Raw genomic sequence first — 19,726 nt, 5'->3', positions numbered from 1 at the left:
ATAAGGTCTGTAAATTATTTGCACTTAACAGCAAAGCTTAGCTAGTCCCAGGCGCCTTCCTCCCACATTCAGGTTGTGGCCAGATGGTTTCCCCAGTGGGCCATCCAACTCTAGGAATATATACACATGTCATTCTGTTCATTTACAGTAAGCACCATTAACCCTTGAGCTTAGCCTCAAGGGCAGACAGACTGAGAAGAGAAAAAAAAAATTCAGGAAGAAACCCCATCATTTCTACCCTGGGCAGAAACAGTGATGTATTTGCCATTCCGGACCCAGGATGCTGATTCTGTTCCTTTTTTGTATTTTTCTAGCTCTGAGCTTCATCCGATTTGCAACAAATCTATTTTAAGACGAGAAATTGAGGATATGACTCAGGCTAGGGGTCAGAGAATCTCTTTGGCAGAAGACGAGGAATCCAGTTACGCCAAAGGATTTGACATGATGTACAGTGAATTTGACTATGACTTATGCAATGAAGTGGTTGATGTGACTTGCTCCCCTAAGCCAGATGCATTCAATCCATGTGAAGATATCATGGGGCATGATATTCTCAGAGTCTTGATATGGTTTATTAGCATCCTGGCCATCACAGGGAATATCATTGTGTTGGTGATCCTGATTACCAGCCAATACAAACTCACAGTCCCCCGGTTCCTTATGTGCAACCTGGCCTTTGCCGATCTCTGCATTGGAATCTACCTGCTGCTCATAGCATCAGTTGATATCTACACCAAAAGCCAGTACCACAACTATGCCATTGACTGGCAAACTGGAGCAGGCTGTGATGCTGCTGGCTTTTTCACAGTCTTTGCCAGTGAGCTCTCAGTCTATACTCTGACAGCCATAACACTGGAAAGATGGCACACCATCACCCATGCCATGCAGCTAGAGTGCAAAGTGCAGCTCCGCCACGCTGCTGGGGTCATGCTGCTTGGCTGGATCTTTGCTTTTGCAGTTGCACTCTTTCCCATCTTTGGCATCAGCAGCTACATGAAGGTGAGCATCTGCCTGCCCATGGATATTGACAGCCCCGTGTCACAGCTGTATGTTATGTCCCTCCTTGTGCTCAATGTCCTGGCCTTTGTGGTCATCTGTGGCTGCTATGCTCACATCTACCTCACAGTGAGAAACCCCAACATCGTGTCCTCCTCTAGTGATACCAAGATTGCCAAGCGCATGGCCATGCTCATCTTCACAGACTTCCTCTGCATGGCGCCCATCTCCTTCTTTGCCATCTCTGCCTCCCTCAAGGTGCCCCTCATCACTGTGTCCAAGTCAAAGATCCTCCTGGTCCTGTTCTATCCCATCAATTCCTGTGCCAACCCCTTCCTCTATGCCATCTTCACTAAGAACTTCCGCAGGGATTTCTTCATCTTGCTGAGCAAGTTTGGCTGCTATGAAATCCAAGCTCAGACTTATAGGACAGAAACTTTATCCACTGCCCACAACTCCCATTTGAGAAATGGCCACTGCCCTCCAGCTCCCAGGATTACCAATTATACGCTTGTCCCTCTACGCCATTTAGCCCAGAACTAAAACATTATGTGCAAATGTAGCTCAGTGTTGAATGATAATTGAAGTCTCACCTTTGAAGTATATGCTATGGCATAGCTGACAGAGTACTTCTATATTCTTCATCCAATTTAACCTCCCTGGTACACCTAAAAGGCAAATTGCTCAGGAACTATTACTCTATGTGATCAATTAGGAAGCTCAAGTAGTAACAACATTCATAATTAAAATAATACTACATTACTTGTGTTTTATGCTTTATAATGTTCACAGTGCTTTTGTTCAGATCATCTCAACTGATCTCTATATAAGTCCTATTAAATATGGAAAACAGGGATTGTTCTTGGGAGTTTTATAGACAAACAGACTCAAAGGATTAAGTGACTGATTCCAAATGGCTTGGCTTATAAGAGGCATTAGATGTTCTGGTTTCCAAAGAACTTCCAAGGGAAGCAGCACAATATTCATTCATTCATTTAACAAATATTTACCCAATACCTATGTGGTGGCTTTGTTATGTGTCAACTTGAATAGACTGAACTACATTACCCAGAATTCCCTTATGTGTTTCCCATCAAGGTGGGCCACAGGGAAGATTCCTTGGAAAAGTGATCACGGGAAGCTCTAGCCATTTTGTCACTCTTACACTTTGTTGCTGATCAGTTGACTTAGCTCACTGCTATGAAACAGCTACAGGACCTGCAAGGCTCCACCTTCCCCTGGATCCTCCCCTTCAGGTTCTCTGACTCCTGGGCCAAGTATATGTGTTTCATTCCATGATGAAGAACCCTAGTTTCTGCAGAATTCTTTTATGAACAAGGGGGAGAGGCAACAAGATGGCAATGGAGCTCGGTTTGATCTCATGGTGTTCCAGCTCATGCTGTGGCTTCCAGCATGCTTGTCATCTTCCCTTTATCACTGCCTCTTCTGTGGACTCCAGCATCAAATGTAGATATGACATCCTTACAGGGATTTGCGTAACTAATCTCCAAAATTGAATTAGCCAATTCCCTGTAACAGATATTTATCACACACACACATGCATGCATGCCTGCCTGCTCTGTTTCTTTAGGTGAACCCTAATTCACAAAAGATAAAGCTACTATATGCCATACATATAGGCTATAATATTAAGAACATAGCAGCTTTAAAATCAGAACTGAGATTTTATCCTAAATCTATGATAAGTCAAGACACCACCTCTCCAGGCTCCATTTCTTTCTCTGTTAACTGGAGTTGGTTGTAATTCCCACCCATTAGGCTTATTGTAAGAATTAGGTAAGAAAATGGATACTAACAGGCTTTTCTCCCTTCAGACCAGTACCTGGACTAGTGTCCAGTTCTCCTGACCCTTGATCTAGAAATCATTCCATTATACCATATTGTTCCTGATAAATAACTATACTTTCCATACCTATTTTCATGAAAGACACCATCTGGATAGCCTAGATCATAAATACTAATCATAAAAATCTTCAAGTACTGTGCCATGACCACTTCACAAAGCTTTGAGTCTCCTGAGTATCCCCTTTCCATGTTAAAGCCAATCCTTTCTCTTATTGCCCTATGGCAAACATTTCATAAGTTGGTCCCAGATACATTAACAAGGAGGTCCTTATAGGGCTAGAAGAAAAAGTAATCATCTCTGCCTATGTACCATTTTGATCTGTTGTGAGCATCAGGTGAAAAATAGAATGATTATCTTTTTAGAAGTAGTCTAGACCTATGGTATTCAGTACAGTACCCCCTGACTACACATGGCTACTGAGCACTGAAAATATGGCTAGCTCGTATTCAGACATGCTAGAAGTACAAAAGGCAACTTGATTTCAAATAGTACCAAAAAATAAAATAACTGATGTATCTTAGTAATTTTTAATACTGACTACCAATTAGAATAATAGTATTTCAGATACATAGAGATAAATGTATTTAAAACTAACTTCATCTATTTCTTTTTGCATTTTTTAAATAGGGCTACTAGAACATTTGAAATTACATACGGGGGTCATGTTTGTGGCTCATGTTATACTTCTGCCAGAGGACACTAGTCTAGTACTACATGAAAAGAAAGCATTTTCCTCCCTGGTCCGCATACCAGTTTGCCACACTATTAGGCTGTCCCAGCTCCATCTGCAGTTATATTTCTTCCTTGTTTTTGTCCAAAGGGAATAGGTTTCTGAATTTGGATTCATAAGCAAGTAGAAGCTAAATTTAAACTTAGATACAATATTAATTATTTCACAACATAGCTGTGGATGACACACTGGTTTAACAGTGGTTCTGAAAGGCAAGAATATGTTTAGAGAAAAATACACAACAAGAGAAGCTCATAAGACTTTTGTTCCATCACTCTATCACTACAACACTTCCTGGTAAGAAATAAGATTTTTCTCAAAAAAGCAAACATATTTATAGGGTGCTAAATTTAGTGCTTTAAACTCTTAAGTCTTAAGGGGAAAAACCCTATATTTCCTGTATTTGAATAAAAACAGTTGGAGTCCAGTGGAGTCCAGTGTCTCAATCACTCTTTTCCCATTTAAAAAAAAATGATTATATAGGTAACACCTCTAGATTGTGCTTCCTGGAGTAATGCTTCAGTCCCAGAGTACTAATTCAGATTTTAAACACACACATACACACACACACACACACACACACACCCCAAAAGAAATTAAAATGTTATCCCAGGTTGTTTTTATAAAACTTTTATTTCAAACCTCTAACACCACAGAGGACCTGTATCTCCCAACGATTTTTCAATTCCCATAATTCCAGAGGTGATATTCAAAATATTATTAACTGTCAGAGCTCAGGTACTGATCTCTCAGAATGAACACTGACTGCCAATAACTCATTTGGCCATCCTTGTGTAAACTGGGTGACTGGCAGCCCTGTCTAAGTTTCTCTCCCACGCTCTGACCTCAACCTGAACCTGTTCCCATGGCTCTCTCAAACTTTTACCTACCACAAATTCCTTCAGTCCCATCCTGGCTCACCCCTCATATTACCTTCCCCTCCATCTTCACTCCAGATTCTCTTTCACTGCCTAAGGTGCAGTCAGACAATGTACACTCCTCCTCAGAGGGATCAGTATAGAGGCTGAATGAGTACATCCAGAAGCTTTTAGTAAGGAGAATGAAGTGATGAACGAGGCACACAGATTAATACAATTTTTAACTTGCTATATACAGAAACAGTACTGGTGGGGGAGGGAGGGCATGGCACACAAAATTGTATTTTACTACAGAGCTCAGTGTGTGTTAAACATGGAGAACCTTTCAGACCTTTTTTTCTGGAAGGGATGCATGGAAGGAGTAATCAAACAAGAAGAAAGGCTCTTCTGTACTTGCATCACCAATACGCTGTAGATCTTATCAGAATGGACACTCTGCCTTTAGTCATCCAGCATGATATACCATTCATTAGAAAATCAGAAAAAGATTACTGAAACCAATTTTTTTACTCTAGTGTGATGGCCATAGGCTTTGGATTCACTAAGTATTTTATTAGAAAAGTTTATAAAGACAATCAAGGAATGAACTCTCAGCTTCTGGATAGTAAAGGGCATTGGAGAAAGCCACGTAAATAGAATGCTTTGTCTGTTTAATATGTGAAATTAAAGAAACTAAAAGTTAGCATAAAATAAAAGCCCAACCACGAGGTTGTGCTTGCTAGTTCCCATCTAAATGGTTTTAGCTTAGGTAGCAGAAATTCCAACTAAAAATAGCTTAAACAATAAAGCCAATTACATAAGATGCTCCAGACTTGGATGGGCAGCTCGGTGGTCTCAAGGATCCAGGATCTTTCCATGTTTTTCTCTGCCATCCTTGCAGTGTTCAATCATGATTCTCCCTTGGTAGCAAAACTGTAGCAACTGTAGTAACACCAGATGCCATATGCAGACCAAATGCAAACTGTAGCAACTCCAGATGCCATATGCATTTAGACCAAATCTAGAAATGAAGATAGGTCTTTCCCTCTCTTTGTCTCTCTTTTCAAAGAGATGAAAATTTCTTCCAAAAGACCTTTAGCAAACATCTCTTCCTACCTGTTATTCCAGATTACCATCCTGGAAGCAAAAGAGATAGCAAAATGAAATCTGCCACCTTTAGCCTCTGTAGTGCAAGTACAGCCCTGCCAGCTAAAGTGGAAGGGGAAGCTTCAGTGGAAAGAATGATGGGTAGGCAATCTCATCCCACCACCTGATTTAACCCAAACCCTTGCCTATGAGATGAAGCCAGGGAGCTAAGGTCAGGAAGCACAGGACACCTTCACATCTCCTATATTATGTTCTCATCCCTCACTCCTCTCTCCCTCTACCCATAGTCCATAGTCAAGCTCCTCGTACCCATGTTAGTCTGTCTTCTCTGGAACAAACTCTAGAAGTTGCTTAGATCTGAAGGAAGCCACTGGAATCAAACATTATCTAAGAAATATTCATTCAAGGCAAGATATGTTAAATGAAAGGGACAAAGAGAAGAAAAAAAGAAGTACAAGGACAGGAAGAGGGATGACATGAGAAGAGAGAAAGCCAAGACAAATTAAATAAAAGGGCAATGTGGAAGGGGGCCAGGCTCAGGTCGTATCTTTTTAGGGTAGAACTTTCCCATCTCAGTCTTTAAACCCTCTCAACTTGCTGCAAAGAGTTCAACTGAAAACAATGTGCTCAGACTTAGATCCCAGTAAAAAGGCCCATTGGTCATTATGTCATGTTCTGGACTTCCCAGGATTCTGCATACCATGATCTAGAGCCCCAGGACCTAGTTTAAAGGATGAGCAATAAGAAAATATTTCTGAAGGTCTTCAAGGCTCCTCATTTCAGACATCAGAAAACGTAAGGAAAACTCACTCCTTTTCATGACCCAAAGTCTTCCTAACATTCTATTCTCTCCAATAGTATTATCTGCAGCCCTGGGATCTCCTTGCATACATAAGTCTCAAAAAATGTACTAAATCCCAAAATTGTAAGAGCACTCTATTTGTACACTCTTGCTTCCTTTTCTTAACAGAGAATCCCTTGAATCTTGAAACACTCCTTATAAACAAACACAAAAGAAGAAGAATGTAAAGCAATTTTATTTTTAGTGATCCTACATAAGCTACAAAGAGCATGTTGGCTCTGCCTTTAGTGAAATTTCAGGCAATTTTCCCCTCACATGTCATTAGCCAGGGTCATTTAAACTTCCCAGATATTAATGAGTTACTTGAAGATAAAGTTTGGGTAGACAAGGTTTTAAGTTGTTTCATTCAGTTTCATTCACAGAAGCCATACCACAGGGTTCCTGTCACAAACAAACAAACAAAAAAATCTATCTCCCAAATGACTAAATGTTCCTGATTTCCAGGGAGGGGGAGAAAGGGGGAGAAGAAAACTTGAAAAATACCTTTAAGAGTACACTGCCTTAAAAAAAAAAAAAAAAAAGAGTACACTGCCTTAGGCACCTAGATGGCTTAGTCAGTTGAGCATCTGACTCTTGATTTCAGCTCAGGTCATGATCTCAGATTCATATGGGATGGCACCTTGAGTTGGGCTCTGTGCTAAAAAAAAAAAAGGAATCTGCTTCTCTCCCTCTCCCTCCACTCCTCCCCACCACCACCCACCCTGCTCTCACATGTGCTCATGCTCTCTAATAAAGAAATCTTAAAAATATATATATACTGCCTCTGTCTATAAAGTGATGGGAGTACTTTTATAAGACACATCCCTTCAGAAGTCCCAACAAAATTCTCCTCTCCATTTGTTCCAAGTAGAGTATGGGATGCTTCCAGCCCAAGCTCCCAAATACCAAAAGGGAAGGTATTGTTTCCTCAGGAAATGGCCCAGGAAAACTTCTATCCACCTTAAGCTGATGGAGCATTGGCTGGTGTGGTAAGCCCAGGTATTCCTAGGATATCTGGAGGTCATAAGGCAGCTTTAGTCTTCTATGTATTTCTATAAACAGGTTAGGTCAAAATTCAAGAGTGAAATTACTTGTGGGAGAGAGTAATCAAAAGCTATAATGGTTAGCATTTGCAGTTATGTAAATATTTGGTATAAGGATAAATTATTTCACTTGTGGCTACTTCTGGAAATTAAAAAAAAAAAACTAACTTTGAAGATGCCCACAAGTTCTATTTCCATCCATCCATCCATTAAGTAAAGACTTATTAAGTGCCTACTGTAAGTCAAGTACCATGCCAATCACTGAAAACACAGTGGTAAATAATAAAAAATTCTGCCCTTGTTAAGTTTACATTCTAGCAGAGGTAAGAGGACATACAAGCTAAATAATACATATTGAATCCTAGACAGTGACGAGTGCTAATGACAAAACACAAATCAAGGAAGCAGGGTAGGGTATAAAATGTCAGAAGGTAATTTAAAGGCCTCCCTGAAAAAGTGACTTTTGAGTAAAGACAGGAAAGAAGTAGAAAATGAGATATGCAGGTATCAAGGGAAGGGTGTTCCAGAGGGAGCAGCAAGTGCAAAAGGTTAGGGTGAGCATGCTGTGTTCCAGAAATAGAAGGTCAGTGTGCCTGCAACAGAGAAAAGAGGGTGGGAGAATGTAGTAAGGGACAAAGACAAGAAGTAGAGGGAGCCAGATTATTCTGTCTTCTTTACTTCTGAAAAGGTCAAGCCAGAGTGAGAGGAAAAAATATCTGAAAGATTGTAGTATTAACTGAGCTGATGTAAATAAATTGCCTATCCTAGTACTGAATACTAGAAAATCTTGAATTCCAGGCACTTTTCATTTCCTCTAACAATGTGCTCCACCTCATCCTCCTGGCTCCCCCAGCCCCCCTTCACCTGTTCTACCATCATCTCTCCACCCTCCCAATAGCAAAGCTGCTCTCCGGTAGAGCTGTCACTTTGAGAAGGATATGATAAATGGTTCACACCACAGTGATAATAATCTCTTAAAGTTCAGTGGGCTTCACATGTTCTAGAAGACTTTGACTTGCATTGGCTCATTGGATCCTCAAAATATTCCTGTAAAGTAGGAAGGGTTCTCTTGTTGTAAAGAAAGAAATTGCCATTCAGAGGTTAAGTGGTCTATGTGGGGTCACCCAGGTAACAGAGGCAGAGTGAAACTAGAATTCAAGTCCCAGACATCCCCTTCCCAGAGTTACATAAAAGGAAAGATATTGCAAACACCAGTCTTAGCATGAATAAAGGGCAGCAGCCTTTACCAGAAACCTCTAACAGTATGACTGGACCAGCAGCTGAGCAGCTAGTGCATTTTCATAAGCTGGTGATCATTGGTCATGGTGAAGCCTTGATGGTATAAATTTAATCAAATAAATGGGAAAAATGGAATCACAAAGCAAAGCCCAGCACTCAGGTGAGTAGGAATTTTACTAATTCCCCGTAACATCATTTTTCCTCTTGGTCCTAAGCACATGGTCACCCTGACAGGAATGCAGCTAAGCTCAGCAAAAACCAGGGAAGATAAAGTCCGTGAAGTATACTGTAACCCAAAACAGCCCTAACTCATGGGCCATATTTGAGCATGAGCCAAGGTGGTTAACACATTTCAAAACTCAATGGTATTTCCTCAAGAAAGAAATAACCTTTAATTTATGTGTATTTTTGTTTATCCATAGAAGAGTCAACTTTTTTGAAGAGTAAAACCATTGCATGGCCTGGGCCCCTTTCCCTGCTAGAATCAGTCATTTCACAAATGAAGCAACATTAGGGTAGAAGTGCCCATAGATCTAGATCTGGGCAGCTACATCCCTGCCCTGATACCACAGTGGGAGGTCCTATTCTGACCCTCCGGTAGCCATGTCGCAGAGCCCTGATAAGGAGTCTCAGAGTCCATAGGCCCAGGGGACATGACCAGCCAAGCCTGCACTAAACGTGCTGATACTTGGGGCTATAAAACCTCCTGCCCAAATAATCAGGATCTGCCTTGTCCTTCCCATGGTAAACTTCACCCCCAGTGTGCATATAACAAAGCCTGAAGATTGCTGTTTGCAGGGTGTTGATGTGCTGTGACGAGAAGGACACTGAAGAACGATGGTTGACTCTCTTCTTAGTCACTACTACCTACTTGTTACGTCCTAACTAGATTTGGCCTTACTTGGGGGCTATCACAGTGGGGAGCAACTGTTGGATTGAAAAGACCTAAAAATCATCCTGGTCCTACACAGGTGGCAGGCAAGTATTATCATCTTTTCTTGGGACACATTCACACTGACCCTGTTATCTGCCCTTCAACTGACCTCCACCATGTTTATCATAAACCCTTGGCACCTGTCTCCATTTCTTTCCTCAATCCTGCACCTTCCCGGGGACTTCTGCATCCTCATGGATCCCCCACAGCTGGACTGCAGCTTCACAATGCTTTGACTTACTCATTCCCAGTGCTTTACACTTTCATGTACTTTGTCAGCGTACAGCCATAATCCTTAAAATTTCCAAGACTGCCCCCATCCCTCTGAAGTCTTCCCCTTCAGAAAACTGTGCCCTGACTCCCTATTTTACAGCCTTTCTCAAACCTTTCCTTCTGGAATATGCCTTGTCTTTCAGGTCTGTCATGCCTTGCATGTGCTATGCTCTCTGCCTTAAAGGCTGTCCCACCATTTGCCTGTCTGATGTGCCTACTCCATCTATGAAAAAGGCAGTTCAAACATGGCTCTTTTATTCAACATAAATTGACTTAGCACCTGCTAGGGAGCAGGCATTGTGATAAGCAGCAGGATTACAAAAATATGTAGGTGAGTCATCTTTTTCTTATAGATACTGGTTCAGGAAACTGACAAGGGAACATACAATTACATCCATGCAGGAGTTTGTCACCACTAGACATGCCTTACAAGAAATGCTAAAGGGCATTCTTCAACTGGTAATAAGAAGATGCTTATTAACATTGTAAAAATCTATGACTGTATGTGTAAAACTCACTGGTAATGGCAAATACAGAGAGTCAGGTTGTCTAATAGAATGGTGATTCATAATTCACTTAACAATTAGGTTAGAAGTTAAACAAAGGTATTAAACTATTTTTTTAAGATTTTATTTATTCATGAGAGACACAGATTGAGAGAGAGAGAGAGAGAGGCAGAGACATAGGCGGAGGGTGAAGGATACAATATTCCTGATAAATACAGATGTAAAAATTATCAGCAAAATTCTAGAAAACTCCATTCAATTGTATATTGAAAGGATTATACAACATGATCAAGTGAGATTCATCACCAGGATGCAAGAATGGTTCAACATGATCAACAATGTGATACACCCTATTAATAGATTGAAAATTAAAGCTCATATTCATCTCAACAGATGCAATATATATATATATATATATATATATATATATATATATATATATATATTTGTCAAAATTGAACGTTTATTCATGATAAAAACACATTAACAAATTGGATATAGAAGAAATGTACCTCAACATAATGAAGACTATGCAGGAGAACCCCACAGGTAACCTCATACCCATAGGTAAAAGTTGAAAGCTTTTCCTGTAAGATCAAGAAAAAGATAAGTGCACCCACTCTTACCACTTCTGTTAAGCATACTAGTGGATGCCTTAGTCACAGAAATCAGATAAGAAAAATAAAGGATTCAGAACTGGAAAAGAAGTTGGCTATTTGCATATGACATGATTTTACAGAAAATCCTAAAGACTTCACCAAAAAAGATTTAATCAATGAATTCAGTGAAGCTGCAGAATAGAAAAATCAACATCCAAAAGTCAGTTGTATTTCTATATACTAACAAATTTTCCCAGAAAGAAAGAAAGAAAACAATCCCATTTACAATAGTGTCCAAAACAACTAAATACTCAGGAACAAATTTAACCAAGATGGTAAAAGATCTACTGACAACTTTAAAACACTGATGAAAAATTTAAAAAGACGCAAGTGGAATGATATTCCACGGTCATGGATTAGAAATTTTATGTTTTTAAAATGTCCTTACTACCCAAAGCCATCTATAGATTCAGTGCAGTCTTTATCAAGATTCCAATGGCATTTTTTAATAGAAATAGAAAAAAATAATCCTAACATTTGTATGTAATCACCAAAAAACCTGAATAGCCAAAGCAACCCTGAAAAAGAACAAAGCTGGAGGCATCAAACTTTCTGATTTCAAAATGTAGTACAAAGCTATAGTAATCAAAACAGTGGCACTGGCAAAACAAAACTTACACATAAATCAAAGGGGGAGAATAAAGAGCTCAGAAAAAAAAAACTAATGCACATATGGTCAACTAATATTTACCAGGAAATCATGAATAACTCTGTTTAGTAGTCTCTTAAATAAATGGTACAGGAAAAATTAGATATTTGTGTATGAAAGACAGAAACTAGACCCCTATTTTATACCACTCACAAAAATTAAAACAAACAGACTTGAATATGAGACTTAAAACCATAAAACTCATAGAACAGAGAAAGACATCTTTGATATTGGTCTTGGCAATTTTTGGCTATGCCACCAAAAGCATAAGAAATAAAAGCAAAAACAAACACGAAGAACTATAGAGCTAAAGCCTTCTCCACAGAAAAAAATAATGATCAACAAAATAAAAGGGCAACCTACTGAATGAGAGAAAATATTTGCAAACCACATATCCAACAAGCGGTTAATATCCAAACGATATAAAGAACTCATACAACTCCATCAAAACAAGTAATCCAGTTAAAAATGGGCAAAAGAGCTAAATGAACATTTTTCCAAAAGAAGACATTCAAATGGCTAATAGGTACATGAAAAGGTGTTCAACATCACTTATCATCAGGGAAATGTAAATCAAAACCACAATGAAATTTTACTTCACACCTATCAGAATGCCTGTTCTCAGAGGAGGGGGGGCAGGAAGGAAGGAAAGGGAAGAGGGAAGGGAGGAAGGAAAGGTAAGGGGGGAGGGTGAAGAGAATGGGGAGGCAAAGGGAAGGGGGAGTAGGGGAAGGGAAGGGGGGAAATCAGGGGAGGAAGGGAAGGGGGAAAGGGAAGGGGGGAGGAAATGGAGGGGAAGAGAGGAAGGAAGGAAGGAAAGAAGTGCTGGAGAAGATGTGAAGAAAGGGAACCCCTGTGCACTGTTGATGGGACTCTAAATTGTACAGCCACTATGGAAAACAGAATTCTATCCAGCAATTAAAAATAGAATGCCATATGATCCAGCAATCCCACTTCTAGATATATATCCAAAGAAAATAAAAGAGAAATATGCACCCTGTTATTCATTGCAGCATTTATAATAGTCAAGACTTGGAAACAACTTCAGTGTGTACCGATGAACGGATAAGGAAATTTGATACATACCCACAGAGATTATTCAGCCACAAAAAAAAAAAAAAGGAAAGAAAGAAAGAAAGAAAGAAAGAAAGAAAGAAAGAAAGAAAGAAAGAAAGAGGCAATCCTGTCATTTGTGACAACATGGATGAACCTTAAAGGTATTATGCTGAGTGAAATCAGACAGAAAGACAAATACTGTCTGATCTCACTTATATAAGAGACCTAGAAGAGCCAAACCCATAGAAACAGAATAGATTGGCTGGCTGACAGAGGCAGGGAGTGAGAGTTGGAAGAAAAGAGTGAAGCTGGTCAAAAAAGGTACAAACTTCTAGTTTTAAGAAAAATAAGTTTTCTGGATATAATCCAGAATCACATCCCTACTAGTATCCTGCAATACCTAAAATCTTTACCGTCAAATGTATTACGATGGAAAGAGCAAGGAACAACATGCCCAAAGACCTATTTCGAGGGTTGAACTTTTCACTACTTTCTGTGACCTTCAGAAAACCACTTAATGTCTAGGATTCTCAATTTCTGCAATTGTGAAATAGGGGCAGGGTCCTAATTCTGGAAAGGATATAGGTGTTGGAATGTGTGGGGGGGAAAATGTCAAGAACTACTCAAACACCACAAATATTAGTTTAATTGATATACAGAGATACTTGGGAAAGGGGTCTAACTCAGCATGATTTAATTAGCTGATCTCCTGTTACTCCTTATTGTTTTTCTCTTAGAGAATGGGCACACAAGGGTTTATACAGTAGAGGAAGAACAGTCACTGTGCTGAGGACAGGGGGCGGGTCCATGTGAAAAGCTTACCCAGGTAGCTAGGTGGGCAACATTAGAGCTTTGCAGACAGTGAGTTAGCCAAATTCAGACACCCTTAAGGAAAAGAAACAAACAAAGATGTGTTGCAGAACAATCCAATCCATGTCACGTGACTCAAATTTCTCTAGTGCCAGGGCTACAACTCAGAACCAAGCTCCAGTATGGGCCCTGGTGTGAATGTCAGGCACAGAAAATTAATCAGGAAGGTGTGATTATTAACAGAAATCAGTACTTGGTAAAACTCAGCTGTAACGTCAAAATGCAAACTCTATTTTCTGCCAACATTGTTCAAGTGTGAGGGCAAAGTCGACTTTCCAGAATACCATGACTGTGAGAGTTGACAATCCCAGACCTGTGAAGAGAAGGTCATATGGCAATGGGAGGGTACTAAAAAGGATGGTAGTCACAGAAACAGAAGTCAATGTAATCAACTATTAACTCTTTTAAAAACAACTGTTTCTTAATTGCTTAAAAATCAATAGCAAGACAGTCAAACTGCACAGAGTATTAAGTCATTGTGTCTTGTATAAAAGAGAAACTTCAGATGGAGAAAAAAAAATTAGTTAAGAATCATTGAAATGCAACAAAAAAATGGAAATATAACTTTAAACTTATAAAAGCTAAGACATTAAGCTATTTACATAAAACATAGAAAATTATCTTTATGATGCTAGAATCAGCTAAGACTTTGTAGTCAGGACCCTAAAGCACAAATCATTAAAAAAAAAATTGGTAGGTTGGATTTGATTGAAATGAAATATTTCTGCTCAAATACTTAAGAAAATTAAAAGGCAAATCAAAGGCTGGGGGAAAATATTCTCAATACATACAACTGACAGAGGATTCATATCCAAAATACATAAAGATCTCCTAGAAAAGAAAAAGATAAACAGTCCAACAAAGAAAGGAAGTACAAACACATCTACCGTATGTCCCAGAAATTTCATTTCTAGGTATTTACACAAAAGAAATGTAAAATACATCAGAAAAAGAAATGAACATAGCAGTCCTATTTATAAAAAACAAAAAAATGTTTCCAAACCCCTATTTCCATCAAAAGGTATACATTTCAACAACAGAATATGACTCAGCCATAAATATAAATAAACTACTACTATCACACATTGAAAAACCTCAAAAACATTACGTGAGGTGAATGAAGCCAGACACAAAAGAGTAAATACAATTTTATTTATATAACGTTCAAGAACAGGCAAAACTACTGTGTGGTGGCAGAAGTCCCAAAGCGCTGGTCTCAGGGTAGAGTGTTGTTTGCAAAGGGGAACTTTCTACGGTGATGCAGATAGTTTGTTTTGTGTGGTGGTTACACAAACATAAGCAATTATCAAACCCAACCAAACAGCATACAAGATTTGCATTTTAGTTCATGTAAATTAAATTATCTCAGTTTTTTGACAGTCTACCAAAGAATTCTGATTATGTTCCTTTGGCAACCATGAGAAAATACAATAGAGGGGAAGAAACCCTCACAATAGCAACCAAACCTACAAACTACTTAAGAGCAAGGCTTTCACAAAGATTATAGAACTTATTTAGAGTAGACCTAACGCAAGATAAAATGTTCTCCGATGAGACCTTTCACTTTATAAAGATATCATTCAATCCCCTTTCCAATCAATGTATGTAAACTGAATGCAATTCCAATGAAACTCCCAAACCTGAATAACTGGTAGGGATTCGTGGAACTTTAGAACTCATTTGGCTCTATTAACTGAAGATGCACAGATTCTAAAACTCAGAATTTCTACTTCTAGGAATTTGTTCCAAGGAAAAGTCATCTTCTTTGTGGCTGGAGAACTGGTCTGCATGAGGTTGATTCTTTGAGATTTTTTTAAAGATATTATTTATTCATTCATGAGAGACAGAGAGAGAAAGAGAGGCAGAGACACAGGCAGAGGGAGAAGCAGGCTCCATGCAGGGAGCCTGATGTGGGACTCCATCCCCGGATGTGAGCCAAAGGCAGACGCCCAACCACTGAGCCACCCAGGCCTCCCATGATTCTTTGGGATTTAATGGTGAATCCATTGTGGCCTAATTTCATAGTCATTTATTTTTATTTTTATTTTTTTTACCCAAAATGATGTGTATGCTGTATTTGTCCCCATTACTTACTTACCTTTCTTCCTGGGTTTAATTACTTCCTCCCAGAGTCATTTCACTTCTAGCCAGAATACATCTTTGAGAAGTTCTTTCACAGTGAAATCTTGGTAGCAATTACAAGGAGACAGACATATATGCCCCCAAGTATCTGTATGTCAATCTCACATTTAAATAATTTTGCTCTTTATATAGTTTTACCTGTCTTTTCTTTGACACTTTGAAGATATTAATTTACTACTTCCCCTAACTAGCATAGCTGTTGATTACACACATAGGATTCTATACAATATATAGGTATGATCCTATAAAGTGTGACTATCATTTGATTTTCTCATACCTTTCGGGTGGTAGGCTTTTTTATCTTTGAAGGCTTTTAGAATTTTCTCTTTTTCATATCCTTTACTGCCACTGTGAAATCTCTGTCTGAGGTCATCTCTCCTGTTCAACACTCTATGTGCCTCCCATTCAAGCGTCTTTTCCCTACTTCTGTGATTCCGTTGAGGGGAATTTTTACATCAATCCTCCAGATCTCTCAACCTGCCATCTGTCCATCCATTTCCTGTGCTTTCTGGTGAAATTCCTTATTCTAGTCCTTCTGTGTTTCTAGGTCCTTTGGCTGTATCCATTTATCATACGCAGTCGATCCACTGAGTGCTTTATTTCAGCAATTATATTTACGTACTCAATATTTCCAATTGGTTCCTATTCATATTTGCTTCTCCTTGCTTTATTTTTTCAATATCCTACTATATTTATTATTATTATTCATTCTATTTCCTCTGGTTTAGCTCATTTCATTAAACTTCTCTCATAGAACTTTTTCACATATGTCTGACTATTTTTCCTTTTAAGCTCATCCTTTATTTCCTGAAGACTACCAACTGCTTTTGCAAAGAATATCTAGCTATAAAAACTTAGGCTTGGGCAGCCCCGGTGGCTCAGCGGTTTAGTGCCTGCCTTTGGCCCAGAGCATGATCCTGGAGACCCGGGATCGAATCCCACGTCAGTCTCCCTGCATGGAGCCTGTTTCTCCTTCTGCCTGTGTCTCTGCCTCTCTCTCTATGTCTCTCATGAATAAATTAATAAAATCTTAAAAAAAAACTTAGGCTTTGCTTATTCTCCAAATAAATGAAAGGACAGGACGGTGGTCTTCAAGGTAGAGAGTCCCAAAAGTTGCCCTCTAAATTCAACCATTCCCTGATCCTCACCACCACCAGGCATTCCCTTGACCTCTAGGGAACATCTCATTACTTTATCTCCAGGCATGTTCTCCTAAGCACAGATATCTTTTGGTATAAGTACTTAGCCCACTGGACAGAAGAAAGCAAGATGTGGAAATGTTCAGGGAGCATATAGATGTTGTAGCTACTGGCTTCTCACTTTGGCTCTGGAGCTGCCTTCACACCATCCTGCCATGTCTGGTACTGTTGCTTCCCTGCCCTCAAAGCCAGGCAATGGATCACCAGAGTAACATGGGGAAGAAAAAGGACACACTAGAAATCTCACTGCTGGCCAATCTTTTGAATGTCATGTCGCTGCGCTTCCTCTTCAGTTTGTCATTTCCCCTACGTTGGCAGCCAAACACATTCATCTTCCCTGGTGTGTGTGTGGCGGGGGAGGGGGGGTATTCCTTAGTTTTTCTGTCAGTTCATGAAAATAGTTCAGATCCACCAATCTTTTTTCCTATGACATCTCCATAGTTGGGTTCAGAAAAGAAAGCCAACATCATACAAAGACTGAGCCATATGGGACTCCAGGTATATTAAGGCCATATAATAAGAACTTTGTCAGGAGCAATTATTTTAAATACACTCTAAGACAAAGGTATCAATAACTGCGTGCAGAGCCAGATTACCTGCCAGCTCGTAGCTCAGGCTACACAGCTTTCTTGACATCTTCCAACCAAAAAAGAGAATTTCAGAACCCATTTAATTTAATCAGAGTTCACCAGGGGCACTAGAGATCAAGAATTGCACAAAAGCAGTAACTCCTGAAAGGACTCAGTGGCAGAGGCATATGCCTCAGGACATAGTCCCCTCCTTCATCTGATCCACCTTTTAAGTTACCTTTTCAATCTTCCTAAGCTCTCTATCAGTTACTTTCTCTCCCTTACATCAAACCCTAGTCTACTCTAATTTTATGTATTCTGTTCCAATAAAAAGATGTAGACAATGGCTGGAATTAAGAGTCTTTCATAGGTTCTCGTATCAGAAAGGCTACAGTCCAGTTTCTTCAATGACTTTTTGGTGAACACTAATTACTCTGCACTGAAGAAGACATTATAGAAATTCCGGGTAACAGAGGACAGAATAAAGCTCCTTTTCTCTGCCAAAGGCAACTTAGCATTTGCAGGTATCCTATGGAAAATGGAAAAGCAGCCTCGACTTGAGCCTTCTGGAAATTTGCCCTACTAGAGACTTGATTTTCTCCTAATGAAATAGTATCAGCTTAAAAGCCTAATCATTTCTGGATAAACAGCCAAAGTAGTTCTCCTACAAAGCCCTCTGAGTAAGGGTAAAATAAAAATCCTATCATTTTAATAATGAGGAGATTGAAAATACCTCTTTAACATATCAAACATCACAAGACTCACAAATCCCTCAAATGTAAAACAGGGACACAAGTCCACCACCATAGGTTGTTGTGATGATTCAAAAGAACTAAGGCTGTCCTGAGCAATCAATAATAATAGGCAGAAATTTTGAACATCTCCTATTTCTCCTCCTCTCTATGGCTCTAGACCTAAGTAGACCCACCTGCAGTCACACGCATATACCACAAAGCCATTGTAGAACATGTCCCCTCTCAGCCTTTACCTCTGTCCTCTTTTCTGTCCCGTGGCAAAAAAAAAAATCATACCCAGGGTTTTCACAATGAGAAAAAAAATCTGCTAAGACTCCACCTACCTGACCAAAAATTAAGTTAGGAATTGAAAAAAATATATAGTGACCAAGATTCGTTAGCCCCTTCTTTCTTCTCTTTTCCAAGGGACACTAAACCTCAACCTCTGTTTCTCTTCACTGATAAAACAGGGAAAGATCTTGGAGAAAACTGAATCCACCTCTGACAACTTAGGTATTAGCATCTCCCGTTTTATAGGTGAAGCAACAGAGTCTCCTAGAAGTGACTTGTCAAATACCACCATCAAGGGTCTAACAGGTGAACTAGAATGCAGGCTGTGTACTTCCCAAAACTTCTCCCCATTCCCCCACATTGCCCGTTGTCAACCAGATGCTTAAGTATTATCGATTCATCGCCATCTGTGCAGAACTGGGAGGACACTGGAATTCCTCAACTTTTATTACTTCAAAGCTCATTGGCCACGTCATTTCACGTCACAAAAGCTTCTCAATTTCATTGTGGTGGGTTTTCAACTATCTCTAGTTGACTTTCTGCCTCCCCTTGTGAATGGGCAGTTTATCAGGCCAATACAAAGTCACCATCTAGTGGTAAGATCCTCTAACTGCAGGCTACACAGCCCATCTTTGATTTTTCTCTGCACCCCTTTTGCCTTATTTCCACACCCACCTTCCACCCTTGCAGTTATTTCCAAACTTCAAGAAATAATTTACAAAGGAAATAAGGAATTTTCCAGTAAATGCCAATAAAGGCATTTATTAAGGCAATACCAGACTTATATTAGGCAGTGATCTAGCCTGCCAACGGACTAGTTTAGCAGCCTAGATCTTGAGATATAAAGAGACATCAAAAGAACGCTACATATGACTCACATGGTGAACAACTGTAGATAACCGTAACTTGAGAAGACCGGAGTGCTAGACTCTACTTCACTAAAGGAGCTCTACAATCTTAGCAGCTTCCTGAGAATTGACCAAGTGCCCGTCAAGCAAAAAAACAAAAACAAAACAAAACAAAAAAACAGCTACTTCTGAAAAGGAGGTGAATTCTGATTCTACTTCGAAACAAGTATTTATTGAATATCTACTATAGGCTTAAAAATATGAGATATGTTATGCCCACTCACAGTTCCTTAAAATCTGCTATCTTCATATTAAG

General features: G+C 39.4%; 1 protein-coding gene and 2 long non-coding RNA genes across 11 annotated transcripts in view; 2 read left to right on the top strand and 1 right to left on the bottom strand.

Annotated features, from left to right (window-relative positions):
• Positions 1–6,940, top strand: part of FSHR (follicle stimulating hormone receptor) — a 172,949-nt gene extending 166,009 nt beyond the window's left edge. For all 7 annotated transcript variants that reach the window (XM_038551244.1, XM_038551247.1, XM_038551243.1 and 4 more), the window contains one exon: positions 315–6,940. In XM_038551244.1, the coding sequence (XP_038407172.1) occupies positions 315–1,539 (1,225 nt within the window). In that variant the 3' untranslated portion in view covers positions 1,540–6,940. The remainder of the gene's footprint in view (positions 1–314) is intronic.
• Positions 1–19,726, bottom strand: part of LOC111097748 — a 101,904-nt gene that overhangs the window by 32,784 nt on the left and 49,394 nt on the right. The window lies entirely within an intron of this gene.
• Positions 19,087–19,726, top strand: part of LOC111097746 — a 36,840-nt gene continuing 36,200 nt past the window's right edge. Inside the window, exon 1 of one of the 2 annotated variants that reach the window (XR_005365964.1) lies at positions 19,087–19,609. This is a non-coding gene — a long non-coding RNA (uncharacterized LOC111097746). The remainder of the gene's footprint in view (positions 19,610–19,726) is intronic. The other variant, XR_005365963.1, reaches the window with a different exon arrangement.

Source organism: Canis lupus, chromosome 10 (genome assembly GCF_011100685.1).
Source record: "Canis lupus familiaris isolate Mischka breed German Shepherd chromosome 10, alternate assembly UU_Cfam_GSD_1.0, whole genome shotgun sequence".
Lineage (NCBI taxonomy): Eukaryota > Metazoa > Chordata > Mammalia > Carnivora > Canidae > Canis > Canis lupus.
Note: the sequence above shows the minus strand (reverse complement) of the source record. Positions and strands in the feature narration are given on the sequence as shown.